Source organism: Odontesthes bonariensis, chromosome 5, assembly GCF_027942865.1.
Source record: "Odontesthes bonariensis isolate fOdoBon6 chromosome 5, fOdoBon6.hap1, whole genome shotgun sequence".
Taxonomy (NCBI): Eukaryota; Metazoa; Chordata; class Actinopteri; order Atheriniformes; family Atherinopsidae; genus Odontesthes; species Odontesthes bonariensis.
The window spans coordinates 17,056,450-17,079,255 of record NC_134510.1 but is presented as its reverse complement, the minus strand read 5'-3'; the positions used below and the strand labels follow the sequence as shown (position 1 = coordinate 17,079,255).

General features: G+C 40.6%; 1 protein-coding gene across 2 annotated transcripts in view; it reads left to right on the top strand.

The window, feature by feature from the left end:
- Window positions 1-22,806, top strand: part of LOC142379801 (growth factor receptor-bound protein 10-like) — a 68,244-nt gene that overhangs the window by 25,491 nt on the left and 19,947 nt on the right. For both annotated transcript variants that reach the window (XM_075465077.1, XM_075465078.1), the window contains 2 exons: window positions 3,553-3,841; window positions 7,717-7,861. In XM_075465077.1, coding sequence (XP_075321192.1) covers window positions 3,553-3,841; window positions 7,717-7,861 — 434 coding nt within the window. The remainder of the gene's footprint in view (window positions 1-3,552; window positions 3,842-7,716; window positions 7,862-22,806) is intronic.

Sequence of the window (22,806 nt, the reverse complement as noted above, 5' to 3'; positions counted from 1 at the left end):
TTCTCCTTTCCCCTCTCCCCATGTTTCCCTCTGACCCTCCTACACTCCCCCGCCCCATCAGGAGACTTGGCCTTCGATGGGTGTGTGTGCCGTAACCAGAGGTATTGAACTCACCAGTGCCGAGCCACGCTTTACAGTGTACTTTTTCTGGCTATCCTCCCCACTGATTCCTTTGAATGGAAACCCCTCCGCTGGGCTTGTATTCAGAGGCAGTTGATCCCCCTTGTGTATCTCCTGTGTGTGTGTTCAGTTGATGTTCTGTAAATGTATACCCCTTACATTCCCCTTTTCTGCTGGAAAAATGCCCCTCCTTTTTGTTTTAATTAGAGGGAACGGATTAAAAATGCATAGACTACATTCTCCTTACGGGTCTTCCGCAGGAACAGTTATCTTCTTCTAGCCATGTCTCGCTCGCCAGTGATCACAAATTTTTAAAACGGCTTCAATACAGATTCTCACCGGACTCCAGTAGCCAACAGTTGTATCACCCTATATAGAGTGGCTCAAGTGGACAATATTTAACCCTTGTTTAACTGGCTGTAGATGTTTAGATGAGGATGGGGGAGCCAACCGTTGTCATTGTTGTTTTATCACCCATCAGGGTTTCAACAAAGATTTTTCTACATATTAAACCTCAGTTGAAACGTTAACATTTCATGTTCTGAAAGTTTAAATGAGATGTTTGATGTTTTTTTGATTAACAAAAAAATGAAATAAAATGATATGACCGCTGCAATGATTAGCTTTTATATTGACTGAGAAGTCACTTCTGCATGAATCCACAGTTTTTAAGATGATAGGATTCTGGATCATCACATATCTTACAGGAAAGTATTTATTTACAGGAGGGATTTGTTGATGAGGTGTGTGCTTATATCCATTTACTGCGCAGTTAGCCTCTGTTTTCTGCTTGATAAAGCTTCACAAATGTTAGTACCCTGTCCACACCTCTCTCAATTAATGCCACTAACCAAATTTTGATTCTCAACGAATGTCCTTCATTTAGGTGGATGCAGTTCGCACAAAATTCTTAGCATCCGTTAGTTGTTCTAATATGTTTCTGCTCCCTCCATGTCTGTTATGTTGTGTAAACTTTCCTTTCGGACACACGGTGGTGAGGTGAGTCGCCTCTCCTCTAAACTTTCATCCTGGTTTTCAGAGCTATGCTACATGCTTCAGGTACACTCAAAGCATTGTGATCCTTACAGCTCACTTGGATCGTTGTTAGGCTTGGTAAGATTCAGCGACAGTTACAAACTCTGAATGTTAGCAGCTCTGTCTACATGAGCTGCGCTCATATCCTAAGAGGATCTGCTGTATATAATGGCCGGAATATTGTAAGAGCAGGCATGCTTGTTGTGGCCACCCTATGTTTGATGGGCTTCATTAACAGGGTTTAGGTCCTCTCTTTTCTCTGCTAAGGCCATGCATCTGTAAACTTCTGTCTCAACTCTATGCCAAACAAAGTGATGATATTCATGTTTCTCCCTGGTCCAAATCTCCAATGATTTTAAATCCCGTGCGTGCCTGCATGCTGTCAGTGTCAGCAGTCGGTCTGTCTTACACTAAGTAGCATGACTCATACCTTCGTTTGCTGGATTGTGACATGCACCTTTAGTGACAGTCACATGACTGATAATGACGCATTGATGTTGCATCTGTGCGTAAGTGTAAGGGTTATGTTTCTTTGTATGCAAACAGCTCTGCCAATCGCCTTCAGAGGCCAAAGTAGGTCAGAACTTATTTTCCCTCTCTAGCTTTAGGCTACACGTGCCACCTAGTGAGAATGATAGATTATGAGCTGTTGATGTGTTCAGGGTAAGAGTAAATCTTGGAATTTTGCTCACAGTTGATGTTTCTGGTTTTCCTTTGCACTTTATTGTTATAAGCACTCCTACATGCGAGGCGAGTTTTTCTGTTTTGTGTTACAAGTGTCAAGCCCTGCTCTTAGCCTTCTGTCTGGCCTTGTATGAACTGTGTATCCTCTAGTATATAGCTCTTTAGCTTTCCAGGATACCTATAAGTAGCTGCTCCAGCTTACCTGTCACTAATAATACCCCCAGATTAACCGCCTGCGATTCACGGGCACCTGTGATACGGCTACCTGACACGTTTTCTGGAAAAGCTCCTCAAAGGCGATGCTTAAGTTGTATCTGGAAACAAAGCCATGCTGCTTGCAGTCCTATAGCTCCTGCTCTCGATTTTCACACAGACACTTTTTTTTTCTTTTCAAATCAGAAAATAAAAGAAAAACAAAACGATAGAAAAACTGGTGTATCACCACAGGAAAGTGATTTCTCACCAGGCTGGGGGGGCTCACTTTGAAGCCCCTTTTTAAAACTTCACATCAGTCAGTCTGCTGTTTGTGTTTCCAAAGTCAGCTCTCTGCTGAGCTGCGGGACTTTTGGCTGCTTTAGAGAGGCATGCCACTCTCATCACCTTGCATGATCCAGCTGTCAGCTGTTCTGCACCCTGAGCTATTGGGATGCTCCATGAGCCATATGTGGCACATTTTAAGCCCTGAAATGTTGCAGCCATGCACAGTAAAAGTTAAAAGAGGATACTGAATATTTTCTCATTTAACCAGTCATTTGCACTAGATGTCTAACTCGAGTTTTTGTAGATGCTAAAGAGAGTATGTTTGGCTTTTCATCTGTCTGAAGGTTTGTTTCAGACCATTAGAGCTTGTCTCCCCCTAGTGGTACAATTGTGTACAGCAGCCTAGTTGTGAGATGTGGAATCAGAGATTTGGTGATGTTTTTCTTTCATAATGAAGAATTAGCTATAAGACGAATCACAAGTGTAGTTTATAATTTGAAAAAAAAAAAAAAAAAAAAAAAGTCTTACATTGATAAAACTTTTATAGAATGAAGCAATTTGATGACTTTCCCCTCAGCTGAGAGTTTACTTCTTGAATGTACCAGAGTGTGCCCAGAGGTTTTCCAAAAAAACTTTGAGGATAGTTCCATCTTCTGAAAAGAATTCCACCTCTTGTCTTTAAAGACATTTAAGAAGCTGAATGTTTGAAACATGTGGGTGAATTTAGAGCAGATGCTTGCTCTTCTGCTGTTAGTCCTAGTAGTAAGAGTTGAAAAGTGTAACGGGCAGGTTTGTGCCTGTACCTGATATCCCTGGAGATTAGGCTCACTGGGGTAGGACAATGAATGTAGTCAAGACAGTCTTTCTGATTAATCTCTCTGGCAAAACTGGTTACCAGTCAGTTTGTGTGTGTGTGTGTGTGTGTGTGTGTGCGTGTGTGTGTGTGTGTGCTCGTGTGCACATAAGTGCACACTAATGATAGAGAAACTGAATTGGAAAGGGAAAGTCCCTCAGTTTTTCAAGGACTCCTTCTCTTCTTTTTTTAGTGTAACTGTGTGAACTACCGGTATATGAAACTAGATTGACAGGCCTCAAGTTTTTTTTTTTCTCTTGTCCTCAACAGTCAATCATTTTATCGGACTATAACCTGCCCTCCATAGATGGGAGATGTTGACATCTTTCTTTGTCATTCCTTCCTCACTGATGTGCTCCTTTTCCACCTTTGTCTGTCAGAGGATGACGTTGACTTAGAGGCCCTGGTCAATGATATGAACTCTTCGCTGGAGAGCCTGTACTCCTCCTGCAGTGGTCAACAGACAGAGACGGCCCCGCTACTGCACAACGGACAGACCTCTTCCTCACACCACCACCACCATCACACACAACACAACCAGCCACGGCAGCTTCAGCAATTACAGGGGCTGAGCCACGTCTCCCCGGAGCAGCCTTCCTCGTCTCTGTCTGCAGACGCGCATCATGCTGGCCTCCGACGCTCACAGCCCATGCACATCCTCGCTGTCAGGTCAGTATCTAGTTTAGCCATGTTTTCTCAGCAATGAGCACTTCTATTAGATTTGTTTTTCAATTTTATTTCCATTTTTTTTCATTAGATTTTTTTGTTTTTTTCAATTTTTTTTAATGAAATGGAGGACAGCAGTGCATTTACACAATTTATATTCACTTGCGTTTGCTTGTATCATTTTCCCAGCAAAGCCATGTATATAAACAAAGTTGGAAATTAAGATAATAAATTCAGTCAGTAACAGCGATTGTAAATTCTGCTCAGTTCAGCACACTGGGTAGCGCTCAAAAACTGGCCTGACGAAAATAAAACATTAAAGAGCAGGAAAATAAGAGGAACACTGAGGTCACACTTAAACTGCTTACACTGTTTGTTCGACTTTGCATATATGTTGAAGCTCAGTTTTTTCTAAGAATAATTTTCTCTTTGATGCTACACTGGCTCTGTATTTTTCAAAATTGAGGTCACTGCATTTTATTTAGTCAAGTTTGTCTCCATAACCCTGTCCCTTCACCTTAACACAAGCAGTTCTTTGCACAGAACCAGCACCTTAGTGGTGTTTAAACACTAGTCTTTTGGGGGCCAGAGCCACTGCATTGGCACTTGGCAGTCAAAGCACAAAGAACTGGTTTTAGGTTAGGCTCTGGCTCGGAACCAGCACCAACCAATGATATTCTCTCTTGGTTTCAGATCTAGACTCTACCTGTATGTTGTATTTTCTGGGCATCTGCTCTAGGTCTTGTTAAAATGTAAAGCGATCCTTTATCTTTATCTTTGGTCTCTTTGCTCCCAGCAGACTTGGAATTATTTTACACTTTAGCCATAAAGGTTCTGGTAAAGTGCCGAATTGATGTTTGCCCACCTTTTTAAGAGTCCCATCGTCAATATAAGTCACATCAAAAGTTTATTTAAGACCATTAACTTGTCGGTTACTTGTCTAATGAAATGCTTTTGTCCCCCATTACTCAGCCTGGCTGCCAGATTTCAGAAGTCTCTGCGTGTCTTTACATCTAATCCTTTTCAGAATGTTGAAAACTGCTTTGCCTTTGAGCACTTTGAATAATTCAAAGATGTTTTGCTTACTTTCCCAGATCCCAGATGCCTTTACACATTTAGTCATTTCTAACTTCATGGCTTTTCTTTTTAGTTTAATTTTGCCGTCATCTTGGAGTACAACATGTAGATTGATAAGCAAACACTCTACATGTTATTGATCAAATACATTTTAAGTCTGATCGATTGAGGAGGGACTACTTTTTGTTTTTCCCAGTTATTGGGGGGTATCAGGATAATAAAATACCACGTGGTCCTTAGCAGAGCTTAAGAGTAGGTATATACGATCTCAGATGACATGACATCTTACACCATGTCATTGTTTTATTAAGCAAAAAAATGAAGCCAAAATTCAGAAGGCACGCAAATAAACTCAGATGCGGTGTGTGATAAAATAAGTACACCCCATGATTCAGTAGCTTGTAGAACCAACTTTAGCAGCAATAACTTAAAGTAATTTTTTCTGTTTGACATTATGAGTCTCTCACATTTTTGGTCCACTATTCTTTATGAGTTTGCAGGCATTCGTTTATGCACAGTTCTCTTAAGATCCCATTACAACACCTCAATTCTTTTCTTTTTCAGCCAGTTTGTTGAAGATTTGCTGCCGCGTTTGGAATGGTTGTCCTGTTGCGTGACCCGGCGTCATCTTAGCTTTAGCTGTCAGACAGATGGCCTCACATTCAGACATTTAGAGTACTCTAGACTAGAAGTTTCACATTAGTAAACAGATTCCATGATGGACTCAATGACAGCGGGATGCCCAGATCCTGTGGCTGCAAAACAAGCCCAGATCAATCAATCAATCACCCTTCCACCACAGTGTTTGACAGTTTAAATGAGGTGTTTGTGCTGAGCTGCTTTGTTTAGTTTTCACCAAATGTGGTACTGTGCATAATGACCAAGCATGTCCACTTTGCTCTCATCAGTCCAAAGGACATTGTTTCAGGAGTTTGTGCAGATGATATTTTGCAAACACAAGCTGTCCTGCTATGTTCTTTTTAGAGTGAAGCGGCTTTCTCTTGGCAACCCTTCCACACTATAACGAGCCATACTTGTTTAGTCAGTCTTTTTCTAATTGTACGGTCATGAACTTTAACATTTAACATGCTAACCGAGGCCTGTACAGTCTGAGATGTAGCTCTTGTTATTTTGCCCCCCCCCCCCCCCCCCCCCCCCGGTTTATTCTGAATACTGCAGCCTGACCTTGAGGTGAAGTTGCTGTGAGCAGGCTTGACACTGTTCCATTTGAGAATGATCTTTCTCACCTCAGAATAATGAACTTGGGATTGTTTGGAAACTGCTAGATTTATCGTCCACAATTATTGCTTGTATAAGATCATTGAGATTTCTTTTCTCCTTGATATTTGGTTGCTTCCCATTTGAGGTTGGATTTCTTCATTTTATGAGCAAGGGAAAACATTTTTTCACTATGTCATACTTGAAATCACATGATTGACATGATTTACCTCCAAACAAATTAAGGATATCATTGAAAAAAATATTTTCCAGAGTAATGATCAAATCATGTTTGATTAATCTCAGCCCTAATTGAATGCACCAGTAGAAGAAGTCCAAACAAGACTTCAGTTGTACCTTTGCCAACCAAAGTAAGGCAACAAACTAAAAGCTTGAACTCCTTTTGCCCCCAAACTAGTTATGCAGAGCCACACATTCATGTGGAGCTGAAACCCTTTTTTCTCTCTCTGCATTTAAGAGAAAGGTTTTTACTGCACTCTATCATCCCTCCACACACCTTTTAATAATTGGGAATAAAGTTCCTTCTCTGTTTCCAGTCTGTAACCCACGAATGACCCATTCCTCCTTGTCACTCCCTCTTTGCCTCAGAACACACCAGCGGGGGGAGAAAGTAAAAATTCTCATTTGTTTGAGTTTTCGTCTCTCCCAATTTAAGGCGCACTAACCCATATCATTGTTACGGCTGTTACTGTCTGCATTCACAATTGGTATGCTCACACACACACGCACTGAGGCAACAGAAGTGTAGATGTATGCATACATTACACACAAACAGCATCAAAGCGGAGCTGGTGTCAGGTCCCATTTTTCGCCCTCAGACTATATGACAGAAACAGAGGAGGGATGATCAGGTAATGGAGTATTCTGTCTTATGAGCGCTCCCCGTCTTTCAAACACACACTCACACAGACGTGGGCCCCGGAGTTCGTATTATACAGGACTGACCTCTGAATAACCCTGTTCTCAAGCTCATATGGGACGACATCAAAAGGCCCGATCCCTTTTGAACTCACTGGGTTCTACAGAGAGACGGAGAGAGAGAGAGGCTTCTGCTGTGTTATTTTTTTTCTTTTTCGTTTTTTTTTTTTTTGTCAAAATGAAGTTTCACAAACTGACCTGCCCATTTAGAGACATAAATAAATAAATGAATAAACTCATCTGTCAAATAATCACTTGAGGCTTAGACTGCATCTGCTGAATTCAAAAACTGCTTTAATGTGATGTCTTGATTCAGTATTGATGTGTGATAAATATTGCAAGAAATTAGCTGGCAGGCTGCGGGGGTCTTTGATTTCCACTTGCTAGGAAGTTCATTACGGCCAGATCAGACGGAAACAGACATGAGGATGAATACAGGGCAGCAGTGCTTTATTAATTCCAACTGTCTCTCCAGTACTTATGTCATGTGTCAGCAGCTCTTGCCTGAAAGTTTTCCCGTTCCACTTTTTAAGAGGCTCTTTTGCCTCGTGCCTTTTGGCTGGAATAACCAGCAAACAACAGCTAAGACCACAAAGCATGCTCAGTACATGAAACCTCTGTCCTGTCCCTGTCCTGTCATTCAGGAGGTTGCAGGAGGAGGAGCAGCAGCTAAGGACATCATCTCTCCCGGCCATCCCCAACCCCTTCCCTGAGCTCTGCAGTCCAGCAGGCTCACCTGTCCTCAGTCCTGGGTCACTACCTCCTGGAGAGCCCTCTTCAGGGAAATATGTAAGTAAAACCCCACAGACGCACAAAGGAAACCTTATCCTGAAACAGACCTTTAAGGATGAAAGGCATTGTTTTCTATCTTTTACAAAGCTCCACTTTTTTTTGTTGTTGTTGTTTTACATTGCTTTAGATACAAAACATTGTCATATGGTGTGGGAGGTTGTGTAAGATGCATTTCCCTTTCAAGAACATTAAGATTGTTTCTGATATTTTCATAGCTGAGGCATGTGGGACTCAACTTGCTTGTTTTGATGGATGTGAAATTTAAATATCATAAAACAGCCTTTTCTTTTCTTTTTTTTTTCTCTAGTTATTTCACAGTTGGGAAATTGTCGTGGCTCACATCTGTGCTTTGATGTCTTTCATGTGATGCTTAATGTCTTGTGTTGCCACTCTGTTTGCGAAAAATGCAAAGAATCGAGGAGCTTAGAGTTTGTTTATGTCTTCTGGCACCCACACACATGGCTGCGTTTCTGTTAGCCTTTTTGCATTTGTGTTCATGGGCTGACAAAGATTTAGAGAGTGCCCTGTCTGTTCCTGGAAGTCAGGCTCCCTCCATCCTCGCTGTTAATGGTCTTCATATGGACGCAGCCAATACTGGTTACGGCAACATACCAGTTTACAGTAATATGAGGGCGGACTATTTCTCATAAATAACCCCCCTGGCTGTGATCTGGGCCCTTTCTTGTCATCGTTGCTATGGCACAAGATCACAGACCACAGTTCAAGTTGAGTAATTTCAAGCCAAAACACAAGTGTGAGTTTAATACGACCTGCTCTGCTTTCTTGAACGTCTGCTCATAATTCACTTGGTGGATTGACCTGTGGCATCCGGTAAATGCTTAAAGAGTTGGGAAGTCTCGGCTTTGAATTACCATCTGTTACGCAAATAAATGGTCATAGTTAATGTTGGAATAAGCTTTGGAGGCTTATGTTTCTTTCCCATCTTTATGAGTGGGAAAGTTGTTTCTTGCTCTGTGGGAATTTTGTAAGCTTGAATTACAAGCTGTGGCATAAATTCAACACTTCATCTTGTTTATTTAGTAAATAGGTCAAAGATTAATGCAATACGAAGTGGATGGGAGTTTTTGCATGCATTTACTAGCTTTGCCATCATTTAGACTTTAACTGAGTAAAGCAGGCCTGTCTGGCAAATAGTCAGAAGCTATTATAGTTAATGTGTCACCTTCTCAGGATTGGGAATGTTGCTTTTTTTTTTTTTTTTTTTTTAAAGTCACAGACATAATATTTGGACCAGAGGGTGGAGCAGAAAGTTGATGGAGGTACATGGGAATTAGTTCTACAGCTGAATGAATCTTTTGAGTTAGATTGGAGGATGCAAAGCGAAACAGATATTAGCAGCTTTGCTTACTTGGAGGTTTTTCACTGCATATGTTACTAAAAACTCTCACAACACAACGATCCCTTGTATTACTCGTGGTGGTATATCTTTATAGGGCACTAATGTAGTATTAATATTCAATGTTCTTTCCAAAACCTATTTCCCATTCAGTGGGGGTTGAATAATGTTGCTGGTAATGTGTCTTCCTGCATATACTGTAGAAATAAGTATGCAATGTGTGCTTTTCTTTTTTTAAACCAAATATCTTTTGTGAGTAATTGCTCTGTTTGATATTAACAAGAGATGCACAGTTCTTGGCAGATTCTGATCATTTTTTTTCGTTGACCGTCCAGTTTTGTATTCCTTAAAAACTACAATCACACAGACTATCAACCACTGGGATTTCTGTTTTAACTGAACAGTTATCTTTAAAGAATATTAGCTGTAAATAACTTTTACATTTTCTCCAAAGCCTACAGGGCCTTTTTCTCTTTGTCACTGGAAGACCAAATGAAAACAAAAATACTCAAATGTCTTGGATAGAGGTATTTGTTGACCACCGAACAAAAAAGGGAATCATCGTTTGTTCGATTTTATGCACCTGATTATTGGGCCTTATTCTTTTCTCTTCTTCTTTTAACTCATTTTGAAATATAAAAGTGCATCAGAGAAATGCTGCATTTGTTCTTTTTGGAATGAAAATAGATTTACCAGGCAATAATACCATGCAACAACATATCAACAGATGTCAGTCCAGTGCAATCACTCAAACACTAATGGCAGGTTTTTCTTCACTTCAATAGTCTGTGTTTTTTTTTTTTTTTTAATTCCAGTCAACCTAAATGCCCCATTTTCCCCTTACAGGTATTAAACATTGTTAGGGGCACTTTACACGGAAAAGAAAACGGGTTAAAAAAGCCCAACCTTTTTGCGGATGCACTATATCGTTTAGATGGTAACGGCGTGAAAACGCAAAACTGCGTTTCTCGTAACATAGAAAGTAGAAAGACTTGGTCTTGGTGTTGTTACCACCTAGCCATCTGGCGTGTTTACTGCATCGATAAATATGAAGCGTCACACACTTTTGCGTTTCCGTATGCACGCAGATTTTCACCCTAAAACGCTCGTCTAAATGCAGATTTAAAAGTGAAAACGAAACGCCACTTTTGCGTTTTGGTTTCAGATCGTTTCCGTGTAAAGGTAGCCTTTAGTTTTTTGGTCCTGTTTACTCACAAAAAACAAACAAACAAACAAAAAGTGTCCTTCGCTGCATTGTTGCATACGGCGCACTCACGGACCAAAAATGAAAATCAGATTTCTCAGATTTCTACACGTATGGAGCCATGAAAGAATCGCCTGATAAACCAGTCACCATTTAGAGCTAATTTCGATAACTGGTTCTGTAAGTTTGTCGGTTACATTTAGAACCAAATCAAGGCTGAATGAAAGTGAAGCATGATGAGGGCCTCACCATGTGTTGAAACATACATTGTCATACATTTGTTCAGATTGCACAAAACCTCAGACATGCCAATAAGTCAAGTTTTCCTCGATAGAAGAAAACAAGGCAAAGAAGCCGTGGAAATTTTAATTCTTTGTATGTATTTACAGTACAGTGCACGTAAACTATGTGCGACCTCATGTGAGTGTGCTGCCCATTCATCCATGCATATGTGTGTTTGTCTTTTAGATGCATGTGTGTTTACACTCATGTCTGCCTCTTTGTGAGCTCTGCAAACTATTTTCTAGCACTGGCAGTGTCTCCGTTGTTGATGGCAATGGAAAATATGTCTCATTGTAGTTACGTCTCAGTGGAAATTCAGTTCAGCACCTTTCCGAAGAAAAACTCTCGCATGAAGCTGTCTCTTCACACATGTGCCTCCACAGATCCAAGTCTCCAGGCACAAGAAACAGCTGTAACGCTGCTGTCTTTGGAAACTCATGTTCTGCTTTCGAGTGGTTCAGATCCATAAAAGATTGGGGGATTTGTTTTGGGTTTGACAAGCGGGATCAGGGGAAGGTAAATGATTGTGCCCACTCTCCAAGACCTTTGACCTTATTCATTTGAACCATATGTGCTCTGTTTTGCGCCACCCTCCCCCCCTTCTCTGATGTTATCTCCCTTTTGGACAGTCTTTGTCTACTCTATGTCTACCCGTCTCCCTGCCATCCAAATATCCACAGCCAACTTGCTCTTGACTGTCTCTGTCTAAGTTTACTGAATTTTCCTTCCTCCAGGCACTTTCTGACAGACTCTCATACTTGTCTCTCTGGTCCTCCTTACCTCATTCCTTGGCCTCTGTGAAGGAGGCATGAGGATGCAGTGCACGGCTGTCAGAAATCATTGGGGAAGCTGTTTGACATGACCATATGATTCCCAGCTACCCACCCCCACAAATGTCTTTCTCCATTTCTCACTTCTCAGCCCTACTCTTCCCAGCTTGTCTTTGTAGTCACACATTTTTACAAAGGAGGTTATATGAAATAGATGCATTGCACATTCAGTTATTGGACATCTTAAAGATAAGGAGCAGTGGTTGTGTTAAAGTGGCTGTTTATCACATAAACCGGCTGCTTTTTTAAAAATTCTTGCAGTATTTACGGGATTTATATGTGCCAAGCTTAAGATTTAAACTTTTGTTTTGTTTTATACTGTGGGGTCCATGAAATATGCAAGGCTCCATCAGAATTGATATACATGGTTAGTTTGAGGTTAGTTTATTTGAGAACATAAAACTGGGAAACTGCCAGTTTAGTGTAATGGGTGTAAAAATCTGTACAGATGGGAACATATTCTGTCTTCCTGTTCCTCCTAAGGATCGTTGCCAACATGATTTTGGTTTTATGTAATGTTAAGACTATATACATCTTCCCTTATACAGCCAACTTTCTAGGAGCTTGACCTGTGTAATCCATGTTGTGCAATGAAAAAACCTATAAGGAGCCTTGAATACACGGCAGTTAGCCAGAATATCTGTACCTTTTTTTTCGTTTGTGTTCTTAACAATTATGCCTCAGCAGTGTATAATAGAGTGCTGTTGTATTACGTACTTGCTTGTGCACTTTTTTGGCCTGATTCCCTCTCTGCTTCTAGTGTGGGAACACAGATTTGATGACTGGAATGCTAGATTTTGTTGGATTTAGTGTACTTGGACTGGATGTCTTGTAACTCTCTTTCCTCTGTTGTATGGAAGGATCCCCACGCCCTGCCTCTGCTTCTCTAGTCTGTTATTCATTATCTTCCTAATTGTTGGTCTCTTTCTGTGTCTTGAACTGCAATATTTATCTTCCTGTGTTTCCCTGTCATCACTTCACATTTTCTTCCTTTATTCCAAACATTTAGTTTAGTCAAAGTCTCTTGTTGATCATAGCTAAGCAGGAACACTGTAGAGGGTTGCGTAACACTTTGATTCTCTTGATGAACACTTATTTTCACATTATGAAATAAGAGTCCTGAAATAGTGCATGGTGTCAGACAAGCTGAGGAAGTGGGGTTGGCTCAAATGGCAAATGAGCTATTGGTCCTCAGTGCCAGCATTGTTGCCAGTTGAACAAGTTCAAGCAAAAAACAGTGCCCCAGTGTTTTTTATATCATAAGCAACTTTGCTACCATCTGTCAAGCGTCCCAGCCACAACTGCCAGCCTTGACAAACAGGTATTTGTTCTTACTTAGCTGAGACTCAGCTGTAAGTATGTATGTAAATGTGTTCGGAATTATACAAATATTGCACCTGGTAATGTGTTTTCCACTATAAGCAACAGCATGGGGAAATGAATACAGCTCTACATAGTTTGTAGATATGTAAAAATGTTCAGGATGATGCAAATATTGTATCTTTTAAAAGTTTTACATTTAAGTCATAAAGAAATGTGTGTAGTACGTAATCAGGATGCCAAATTTACCAAAGGACACACTTATTTCCACTTTTGTATTACTTATCTGTTGAGCATACAGTCGTTCCACTGTTGTAGTGATACATGTGTGACTGAGCTTTCTTTTCTCCTTTATTTGCAATTTTCGAGTCACAATACATGGGAAGTATTTGTGTGTGTCTTTGCACACATACAAATTTGTTCTTAAAAATGACAACAGCTGTGGTTTCTTTCTCAGCATGTTCAGCATGTGAGATTACTCATTAGTCGTAGTTTGATATGTCTCTTTTTGTAACTTTCTGATATAAACTGAATTTTATCTTACTGTATGTGAGGGGGCAAATGTCCGGAAACATTAGCTCCTGACTTTTTGTTAGCTAACCAGGTCAGTCACCTAGGAAAGAGTCAATGAGATCAGTGTTTATGAGGCGATTACTGCATGAATGTGTGTGCTGTAACAGTTGCCGCTTTATACTCATGGCCTGCTGACCTTGATTTTCCAGTTGATTAAAAATATTGTGAATACCTACAAATACTGAGCATGTTGCATTGGTATCAACATAAAGACAGTCGTCAAGGAGCCCCATCAGTTTTTGTCAATGTGATGTGGGCAAAAAAACAACAACAATGAAACAAAAACAATCATATCCACAACATACTTTTTTCATGATGTCCCACTTCCTGTGTACCCGGTTGTCACTGAGGACTATTTCTGTCCTCTGTAAACCTCTGTGGACAGAACCACCCGCTGTTGGACGGGAAGCTGATGAATATCAGTAACTGATTGAAGAATTTTGTATGCTGGCTTCGTTGGCCCCAGGGTCAGATGGAGTCCCCTACCGGGTTTATAAAAGTTCACCTGATATCCTAAAGTTTTTGTGTAGGCAATTAAGAATAGTTTGGGAGAAACAGGTTATTCCTAGAACATTGAGTAGGGCAGGAGGCATTCTTATTCCAAAGGAGAAAGTTTGGAATGATCTCTCTCCTAAATGTAGAGGGGAAGATTTTCTTTCGTGTAGTTGCACAGAGATTAGCTAGTTATTTAGAAAATAATTGCTTAATAGATACTACTGTGCAGAGGGCAGGAATACCAGGTTTCGCAGGGTGTTTAGAGCACACTAGCATGATTTGGCATCGGATTCAGACAGCCAAGATTGAGAAAAAAGACTTGCATGTTATATTTCTGGATCTAGCAAATGCATTTGGCTCAGTGCCACATTGCCTTATTTGGAAAGCGTTTGATTTTTTTAGAGTGCCCGTAGTAGTTGTTAACTTAGTAAGAGCATATTTTCAGGATATTGGACTGTGCTTAAAAACAGCAGGTTTCACAACAGGTTGGCAGAGGCTAGAAATAGGCATTATGGCAGGGTGTACGATTTCTCTTTTAGCATTTACAATGGCGATGGAGATAATTATTAGAGCTTCCAAGTGGGTTGCAGGTGGAGAGAGACGTCAGGATGGCATGCGTCTTACACCAATTAGAGCATACATGGATGATATGACGTTAGTGACTACAACAGTGCCATGTATGAAGGGAATACATGAGAGACTTAATAAAAATCTAAAGTGGGCTGGTATGAAAATCAAACCTACTACGTCTAGAAGTATCTCAATAAGTAGAGGGAAATTAAGTGATAGAAAGTTTGTAATAGATAAAGAAAACATTCCAATAATTAGGGAAAAGGCAGTAAAGAGTTTAGGCAGGTGGTACCAGGCAGACATGAATGATGGAAAGCAGTCAGTGCAGTTTCGGGAAGATGTTGCTGAGGGACTGGATAGAATAGATAAATCAGAGCTTCCAGGAAAGTTGAAGCTGTGGTGTCTGCAGTTTGGATTGTTTCCTAGGTTGATGTGGCCACTGTCTGTGGATGAGATTCCATTATCTGTTGTAGAAAAAATGGAAAGATTAGTTAGCTTTTACATTACATAGGTGTTCCTAGATGCCTAAGTACTGTGGCACTGTAGAGGAAAGGCATACTCCAGCTGATACTCCAGTATCTAGTCTAGTAGGAGTTTAAATGTACTAAAGTTAGGACAGAGCTCCTGTTAGCTGGGAGTAAAGAAGTGGTAGTTAGTAAGGTTGTTCCAAACCCAACCAAGGGAAGGAAATGGAATCCAAGAACGCCAGCTCAGGATGCATAAGCAACTCTTAGACATACAGAGATTGTGGGTAATGTTCAAATAGGCTGGGGAGGCTTGGGGCTTGGCCCAGGCAAACCAGTGTGGAGTAGAGCAGGTCCCAAGGAGAAGAGAAAGCTAGTTGTTGAACAGGTCCGTAGACAGGAGGAAATGTTAAGGGGTACAAAGGCATTGGCTCAGGCTAAGCAGGAACAGTGGTTGAATTGGGAAGGTGTAGAGAAGACAAATCTTAGTTGGAAAGAGCTGTGGAGTATGGAGGAAAGGAGTATTAGATTTTTGATAGAGGCAAAATATGATGTATTGCCAACTCCCCAGAACCTAAAACTCTGGGTAAATGGAGACCCCCTATGTTAGTTTTGTTCAGGTACTGCAACTCTAAGGCATATTTTGTCAGGTTGTAAGGTTAGTCTGTCACAAGGCAGGTGTACGTGGCGACATGACCAAGAATTAAGAAGCTTAGCTGCAGGTATTAAAGATAAACGAAGGCAGGTAAACTTAGAAGGGTCTAAGGTGAAGAGAGTAGCAATTCAGTTTGTTCAGGAGGGGGAGAAAGTTAATATGAAAATAAGGAAGCTAGGCAGCTTAGAGGATGCTTGTGATTGGGAGATGCAGGTAGATTTAGGAGATAAGCTTGTTGTTCCCCAGGAAATAGCCTCTACAAACCTAAGGCCTGATATAGTCTTGTGGTCTAGGAGTAGAATGAGAGTCTATTTCATAGAGCTGACTGTTCCTTGGGAGGAATTAGTAGCAGAAGCATATGAAAGGAAAAAGCTTAGGTGTGTGGAGTTGGGGCAGAAGCAGAGCAGCGAGGATGGAAAGTTAGGATATGTCCAGTTGAAGCAGGATGTAGAGGATTTGTTGCAAAGTCTGCTGTCTCATTGTTGAGGGAGCTGGGTGTAAGTGGACATGGTGTGAGGAAAATAGGAGGTGTCAGATGAGGCAGTAAAGTCCAGTCAGTGGATTTGGATTAGAAGAAGCAATAGTACCTGGGGGCCCAGCGGGGGGAGCACTTAGGGTAAACAGATTCTTGGAAGAAGCAAGGAAGAAATCCAGGATATAATTAAGTGGAGGGTGGGGCCCACGTGAACCTTTTGAATCCAAGCGGCCATTTTAGGTGAGTTGGCCTGTATGGCCTTGTTTTTGCTGGCATTTTTAGTGATTGTAGGACTGTTTTGGTGAGTTTGTCTGCTGAATCTGCTCGTGTGTCTTGTCAGGCCTCTTCTATTTCTACCCCCTACCCGAACCAGGTTTTGTATCCTCACCCCATTATGACTGGTGTGCAGTTGGTGAGAGGCTGGGGTAGTTTGTGGTTGTGGAAAAAAAAAAAGATGGTTGTTGTGGTGTGAGGAGCAGTGATGGCTGGCATTAGGGGATTGACTCATGGACGCCAGTGATCACTGTCTAGTCTCCTTGAGGTGTCATGGGCCCAACTAGACAAAACACTGATGAAAGGGAATTATTCACTGAGTCTGGTCCATTTTTTCTTCAGCAGAAGTTTCTTTTGTTTACCTTTAAACAATGCTCCCCCTTTCCTGAAGGGTTCAGGTTTGATGTCGATGTTCTTACTTCATTAAACTTAAACTTCATTAAAGTATTGATTAATACTGCTTTAAAATAATTGAGTAACATCGTCACCATTAAAGCTGCCATCGGCAACTTTTTTTAGTCATGGGATTCTGGAAGTAGAATATTAAACAGGCTGTTTAGGAAAAATCCCGAATTCTGTAGCTCCCTCTAAAGCCTGTTATGGTGCTTGTAAAATCGAGCGCTCCCGGCTGTTTTTAACCAATCACGTTAGGTTTATTATTTATCTATTATCTGAGCAGAACGGTCACCAACCACGTCTTCCATGCTGAGCGTGAGTCTGCCCCCAGCTTGTGTGCGCGCACACTGGTGTGAACTCACGTGCACAACCTCGTCCACAGAGGGGGAGGGGTTTGGGGGGCGGTTTGGAGCTTGGTAGAGGTTGGGGGAGGGACCTGAAAGTTGTGTTAGTTCGAATTTTCCGACTTTAGACTTGGAATTTTGAAAACCTGCCGACGAAAGCTTTAAGGGACTTCTTCAACTGTTGACTGCAAAATGTAATTTTTATTTTTACAGATGGTAAATCAGCTTATCAAAACTGGTTTTACACACGGAAAACTTATGGCGTTTGATGGCTGAGAGAAAAGCAGCAGCATTTATCTTGAAGCACCTGACATCTAAACAACGGGCATGGATTCATGCCTCCTTACAGCAGCAAGACATGGCATTCCATGTCTGATGCCTTTGTGCATGTTGGAAATACTCCCATGTCAAAGGGCAGATTTTTCCACCATAAAAGAATGGAATGCTGTCAGTGCCCAAACGGTTGGCCTCGAAGTGTGAGAACGTCTGTGGCCATGTGCACAAGTGTGTGTGTGTGTATAAAAGTAGGGGTGTGCCTGTGAGGTGGTTCTGTTTTGTATATCTTGTGTGTTTATGTGAGTAATGTGTGCACGCTTCTCTTTACGAGCAGAAATACTTGCGCATGTGTCTCTGTGAGAGTGTTTGACAGTATGTTTATATGTGTGTGTGCACACTCTGTTTCTCATTGCAGTGCTGATATGTTCTGCGAACTGCTCTGTGCAGAGATCAAAGGTGATGCAGCACCAGAAATCTGCTGGCTCACTCATCCAGCTGCCAGCCTGCTTTTGAAAGAATCTTAAAGTGAAACGGGGAACACACACATACAGGCACTTAATCACTGGCCAATCAAGTTAATGTTTGTGGGGCACTTTCAAGTGATATGTACTGTGTTTGCCACTTGGGCTGTTTATTTCTTTGGAATTTTTTTTTTTGTTTTTGTAAGTTATTTGTGACTGATGGGAATTTGAATAATGCCCTTAAACTGGATGTTTTATTGGTTTTTTTTGCATGTGTGCATCCATGTGTGTATATTTGACGCATGCATGCCTTTCGGCCTTGTTACTCCCGTGATTGTGTCTAACCTCCAAAACATCCAAACTGGCATGCTTTGTAGGTAAAAAGAGCATCGTCAGCATGCATATCACGTCTCTCTTTATCATTCCTCAGACACTCAAACAAACCAATGTACACAGGATGAATTGAGTGACTGATCGGATTTGCAGCATTCAGTGCTGTGAAGTACAAATTGTTTGGCTGCTGTTGAACAAGTGCGACCTGGAAAAGAGCCAGGCAGGTTGGGGTTTAGTCTGGAACATCTCATGTGTCAGCAACATATTTAACGCAAGCTGCTAAATGGAAACATGCCTCAACTTGCAAGCTAGACCAGCTACTGCCACAGAGACACAGTTGCACAAACAGACACAGACATACACATGGCCTGTTAAGTAATTCAGTACATTGGGATGATTAGCCTGAGCAAAGGCTTAGTAATAATAAATAAGACTTTAAAATTAGCATTGGACAAAGCTTGCAGGGAACAGAGGAGCATATTATAGCTACGACTATCGTTCTTATGTAAAATGTTGTTTGTGCTTTAGAGCATGATCGAGGCATTTGAAAAAATATTCAAATGAATTACATTTTTAAACGATTGCATTTATTTTTTCAGTAAATGAAAATGTCAGCATCAGTGCTACCAACTAGTCATTTGCAGACAAGATCCATTGCACTACTGGAGAGCAGAAACTGTATGATGAATGCTACACTTGTATTACTAAAATACTAATAAAATAACAATAAAGGATGTTTTATAAGCAGAGAATGACTATTACCTTATGACTACAAGATCCATTTGTACAACAAATGAGAAACTTTTGAGATGCACTGCAAAAATGTTAATACACAAGATCAAACATGCATCACTTAACTGAAAAGGGTTAAGTATCACTGGCCTCACTCGATGTAGCAATAAATATATGTAAATTACACAAAACTTTCATTTTTAGAGCACTCTATTACATTGCATTTCACTGTATTTCTCATAAGTGGATTTTTTTTTTAAGATTATTTGTACATTTTTACAAGCCACATGTTTTTTCAATCTTTCCCAAAATTGTCACAGATTATCTGCAAACCAAGTCTCACAAAGTTATCCTTTGGGGTTTATCCATCGCAGCTTGTTGATTTTAGTAGAGAAGCTACCAAATAGTAAAACTGCTCATGCAATTGGCAATTTTCCTAATAATGTATTTAACTTAAAGAAATAATTCTTGCTCTCCTGTCTCAGGGCTGGAAGATGTCAATTTGTCAGGTAAGAGACTGGCCTGTTAGCCATGCCTGGGGTTTACACTCCCCAAAAGCCTTTCTACCTAACTGCTTTTATCTGCAAGCTGACAAGGATCCAAGCAAGAGTCCTTTGGAAACCTGAATAATTCCACACAAACACTAAATCAGTACAAACAGACTTTCAAGTAAAAAGATGTAGATCCCTTTCATACCAACACATAACTGTATAGTCACAGTTGATATTTTAGTTTATGAGAGATTCAATAAGTGAACATTTTTAGATGCTTTAACGATAGGAAACCAAAATCAAATAATATTTTGTACAGGTTTTTAGCTTAGTTCTTCTAAAGATTAGATAACTATTTTACTGTTTGTATAGAATTCAATGGGTTTCTGTGATCATTTTTAAACAATGAGCTGCACTAGGCACTACTTGATCAACATTGTAAAGATGCACACTGTTGTCCATGTACATTTTTTTAAAAGAACAGGATAACAGCGACAGAGGTGAAGCAGGAGTAGGCCCTGGGCTGAGGAGTATTACTAAAGCTAAAAATATACTGTATTTAAAATGAAGGTCTTTCCATGGCAGCATGATTGGACCACCCAGGCACTGGTCGATGATGCACCTTTAATGGTCCATCATTAACTCCTCTCTCAGAAGGCAGGCAGTGTAAGATTAGAAGCCGCAGATTTGTCCCAGCTAAAGGAGATCGCATTACTCCTGCAACTAATGGAAATCCCTCGTAGTGTTTGCTCTCTGCTCCGTTGCTGTCTGCATCTTGACTGCCACACTTTCATTAATGAACTTAAGTTACAGCATATGACATTTAGATTTATAATATTATGTGAAGTGTATGGTCTTTCAAGTGCTTGAATTTTAGAGTGTTCATATACAAGTGTTCATATACACTTGAATATGCACATGTGTCTATGTTTGTTCGTGTTCAGGTGTTATACAAAGACAGCTGTGTGTTACTGCCTGTAGGCGCTTTATCTGGCCAGGGCTGAACAGAGCTGTTGGACTCATGTAGGTCATGCAGACTGCATTTCCCTCTCTTTTTGCCTGTCGTCTCCCTCTCTCTGTTTCTCTTTTTCAATGTCTCTCTCCCTCCGTCTGGGGAAAGTGGGACAGCTCAGATTTCTGAAACTGCTGCTGTATAAAGGCAGAAAAGTGGGAAGAAGCAGGAATAAGCAGAAGGGGGAGAAAAGGTAAAAAAAAATTAGAAGCAACAGAAACGGGGATGATTTAGTTTGCAAAAGTAGTTGAAGTCATTTTCTGCATAAAGATTATTCTGTTACCATGTGATGCATTTGTGGTTGCTGGAGTTTTTTAAGCTGTAGCTAATTGATCAAATCACAACAACATCTCTAATAGGAGTAATTATTGCACACCAGAATAAGGAGCTGAGCTAAAAGACTGAGTCGAGTAGGGGGAAGAGGCGACATATTTTAATTTGTCTAAAGTCTAAAGCTAAGAAAAGAGAGAAAAAACAACATCAGGTGAACATCTCATAACCTCTAAACTGCTGTTTAGAAATAACATTTCAAAGACTTTGAGGGTTTCGTCATCTCTTGCATTTGGTATGGAAAGATTCAGAGAATTCAAAGAAATCTCTACTTGCAAAGCTGGAAGCTTATATTCAACGTGCAATATATTGGCCCTCGAGGAACGCTGCAATTACAACAGACATGATTCTTTGGTTAGAATCCCTGAATTGCGTCAGGAATACCTCTGAAAACTATCGTCAGTGCGCACAGTTTGTTGCTATATCCACTAAGGCATGTTAAAACTTAACCATGCAAAGAAATAACATACATGAACAACAGCCGGGGGCGCTGCAATCCTCTCTGGGTCAGAATACATTAAAAAAACAAAACTTTCTTGTGATTTGACTCAAATTAAAATAGATAAAAAGTTATTTTAGATCCTACTGGCTAAATGGGAGCACAGTGGTGTACTAGTGCAAATGGCTCGGGTAACTTGCTTTTCTGAGAAATCACCATCATGGATACATCCAACAGAAAAGTTTTGAAAAAGTCACATTTGTGAAATAGAAATATTTGGAGCACAACTCCAGTTAGCATTTTAAGTGGCAGCTTCGATCAGGAAGCAGCACAGCCACTGCTTGCCCTCTGACCATTAGACCATTTTCACCTTATTGCCAAAATCTGGTGTGTGATGTCATTCTTTGATTGCCCAATTACAATAGGTCTTGCCCCTCCTTTTGCTCTCCCACTGTAATTGAACAATGGTTCCAAATAAGTACGGATCTCAGAGAACATTTGCTGCCCAGAGAGCACTGGCTGTCAGCCTTGTTGCACAATTAAGCTTTTGCTCCCACTGTGAGTCCTTTTGGTAAAATCTTTGGCATCATACAATGTTCCTCTCAGCAGTCGGTCTCAGAAAAAGCGACCGACTATCTTTGCATCAACATTAGTCCGGCCTATAAAATGTGTATCACTTCCCAGGCTACTAGGTTGTTGTTGTTTTCAAACTTTGAGGAAGTGTTATTTTTGTTTTATTATTTTCACATGCTGTGTAAGAGAATTTTGAGGAAATTGTGGTCATGAAGTCACCATATTTCTTTTCTCCTCAGGTTTAATTTGTTCTGTCTTCAGTTTGCAGTAATGTTTTTAAATCTTCAGCTGACTGCAAAATCTGTATTTTCATCTTCAGGCAAAGAAGAATGAGCTCCCCTTTGACCATAATTTGTTCCTGCCTCTACCTTCAGATTTTATGATATTTGGCTGTTGTAATGCATGTGGTCATTAAATTTTATGTAACGCTTGTCAGAATGTCTGACCTGAATTTGCACAGTGTGGCCTGGATTGCTAATTTGACCCTGTTCTGTTACAGAATCTTCCTACTTAGTACAGAAGTTTATGAGTCTGGTTGTGTGTTAAGGCTCTATTGTTCACAGACAGAGCGGGCTCTGTGGGCTAACCAACTGCCCAAGATGCAGTTTATGGTGTGCTGCATGGCTGCACAGTGGCACGGGCAGCAGCTTGTCAGTGTACATGACTGTTTTTTTTTTATTGTCAGCTCACACCCAGCGTCTTTCTATCCTACATTTCTCTCTATACATTCTTCAGAAATATCGTCCTCCACCTGTCCTCCTCCGTTCTAACTTGTTTTTCCTTCTTTTTGATGATGCCGGTGCAGAATCAAGAGGTGTTTATAAAGTTGTCAAATACTGCACATTGCTGGAAAGTTAATAAAGAATGAACCATTTTTTTTTATAATCATGAATCTAGTTTGGTACATGTAATAAGTACATGTTAGGAGGATCACTAAACTGCTTTCCTATGCTTCACTCAGCCCAGATCGGCCTCTGTATCTCGGGTTTAATTTGACGCTGTAATTGGGTGATAAGGGACAGCTCACTGGGCCTTCTTCATGAGTCAGCAGAGTTTT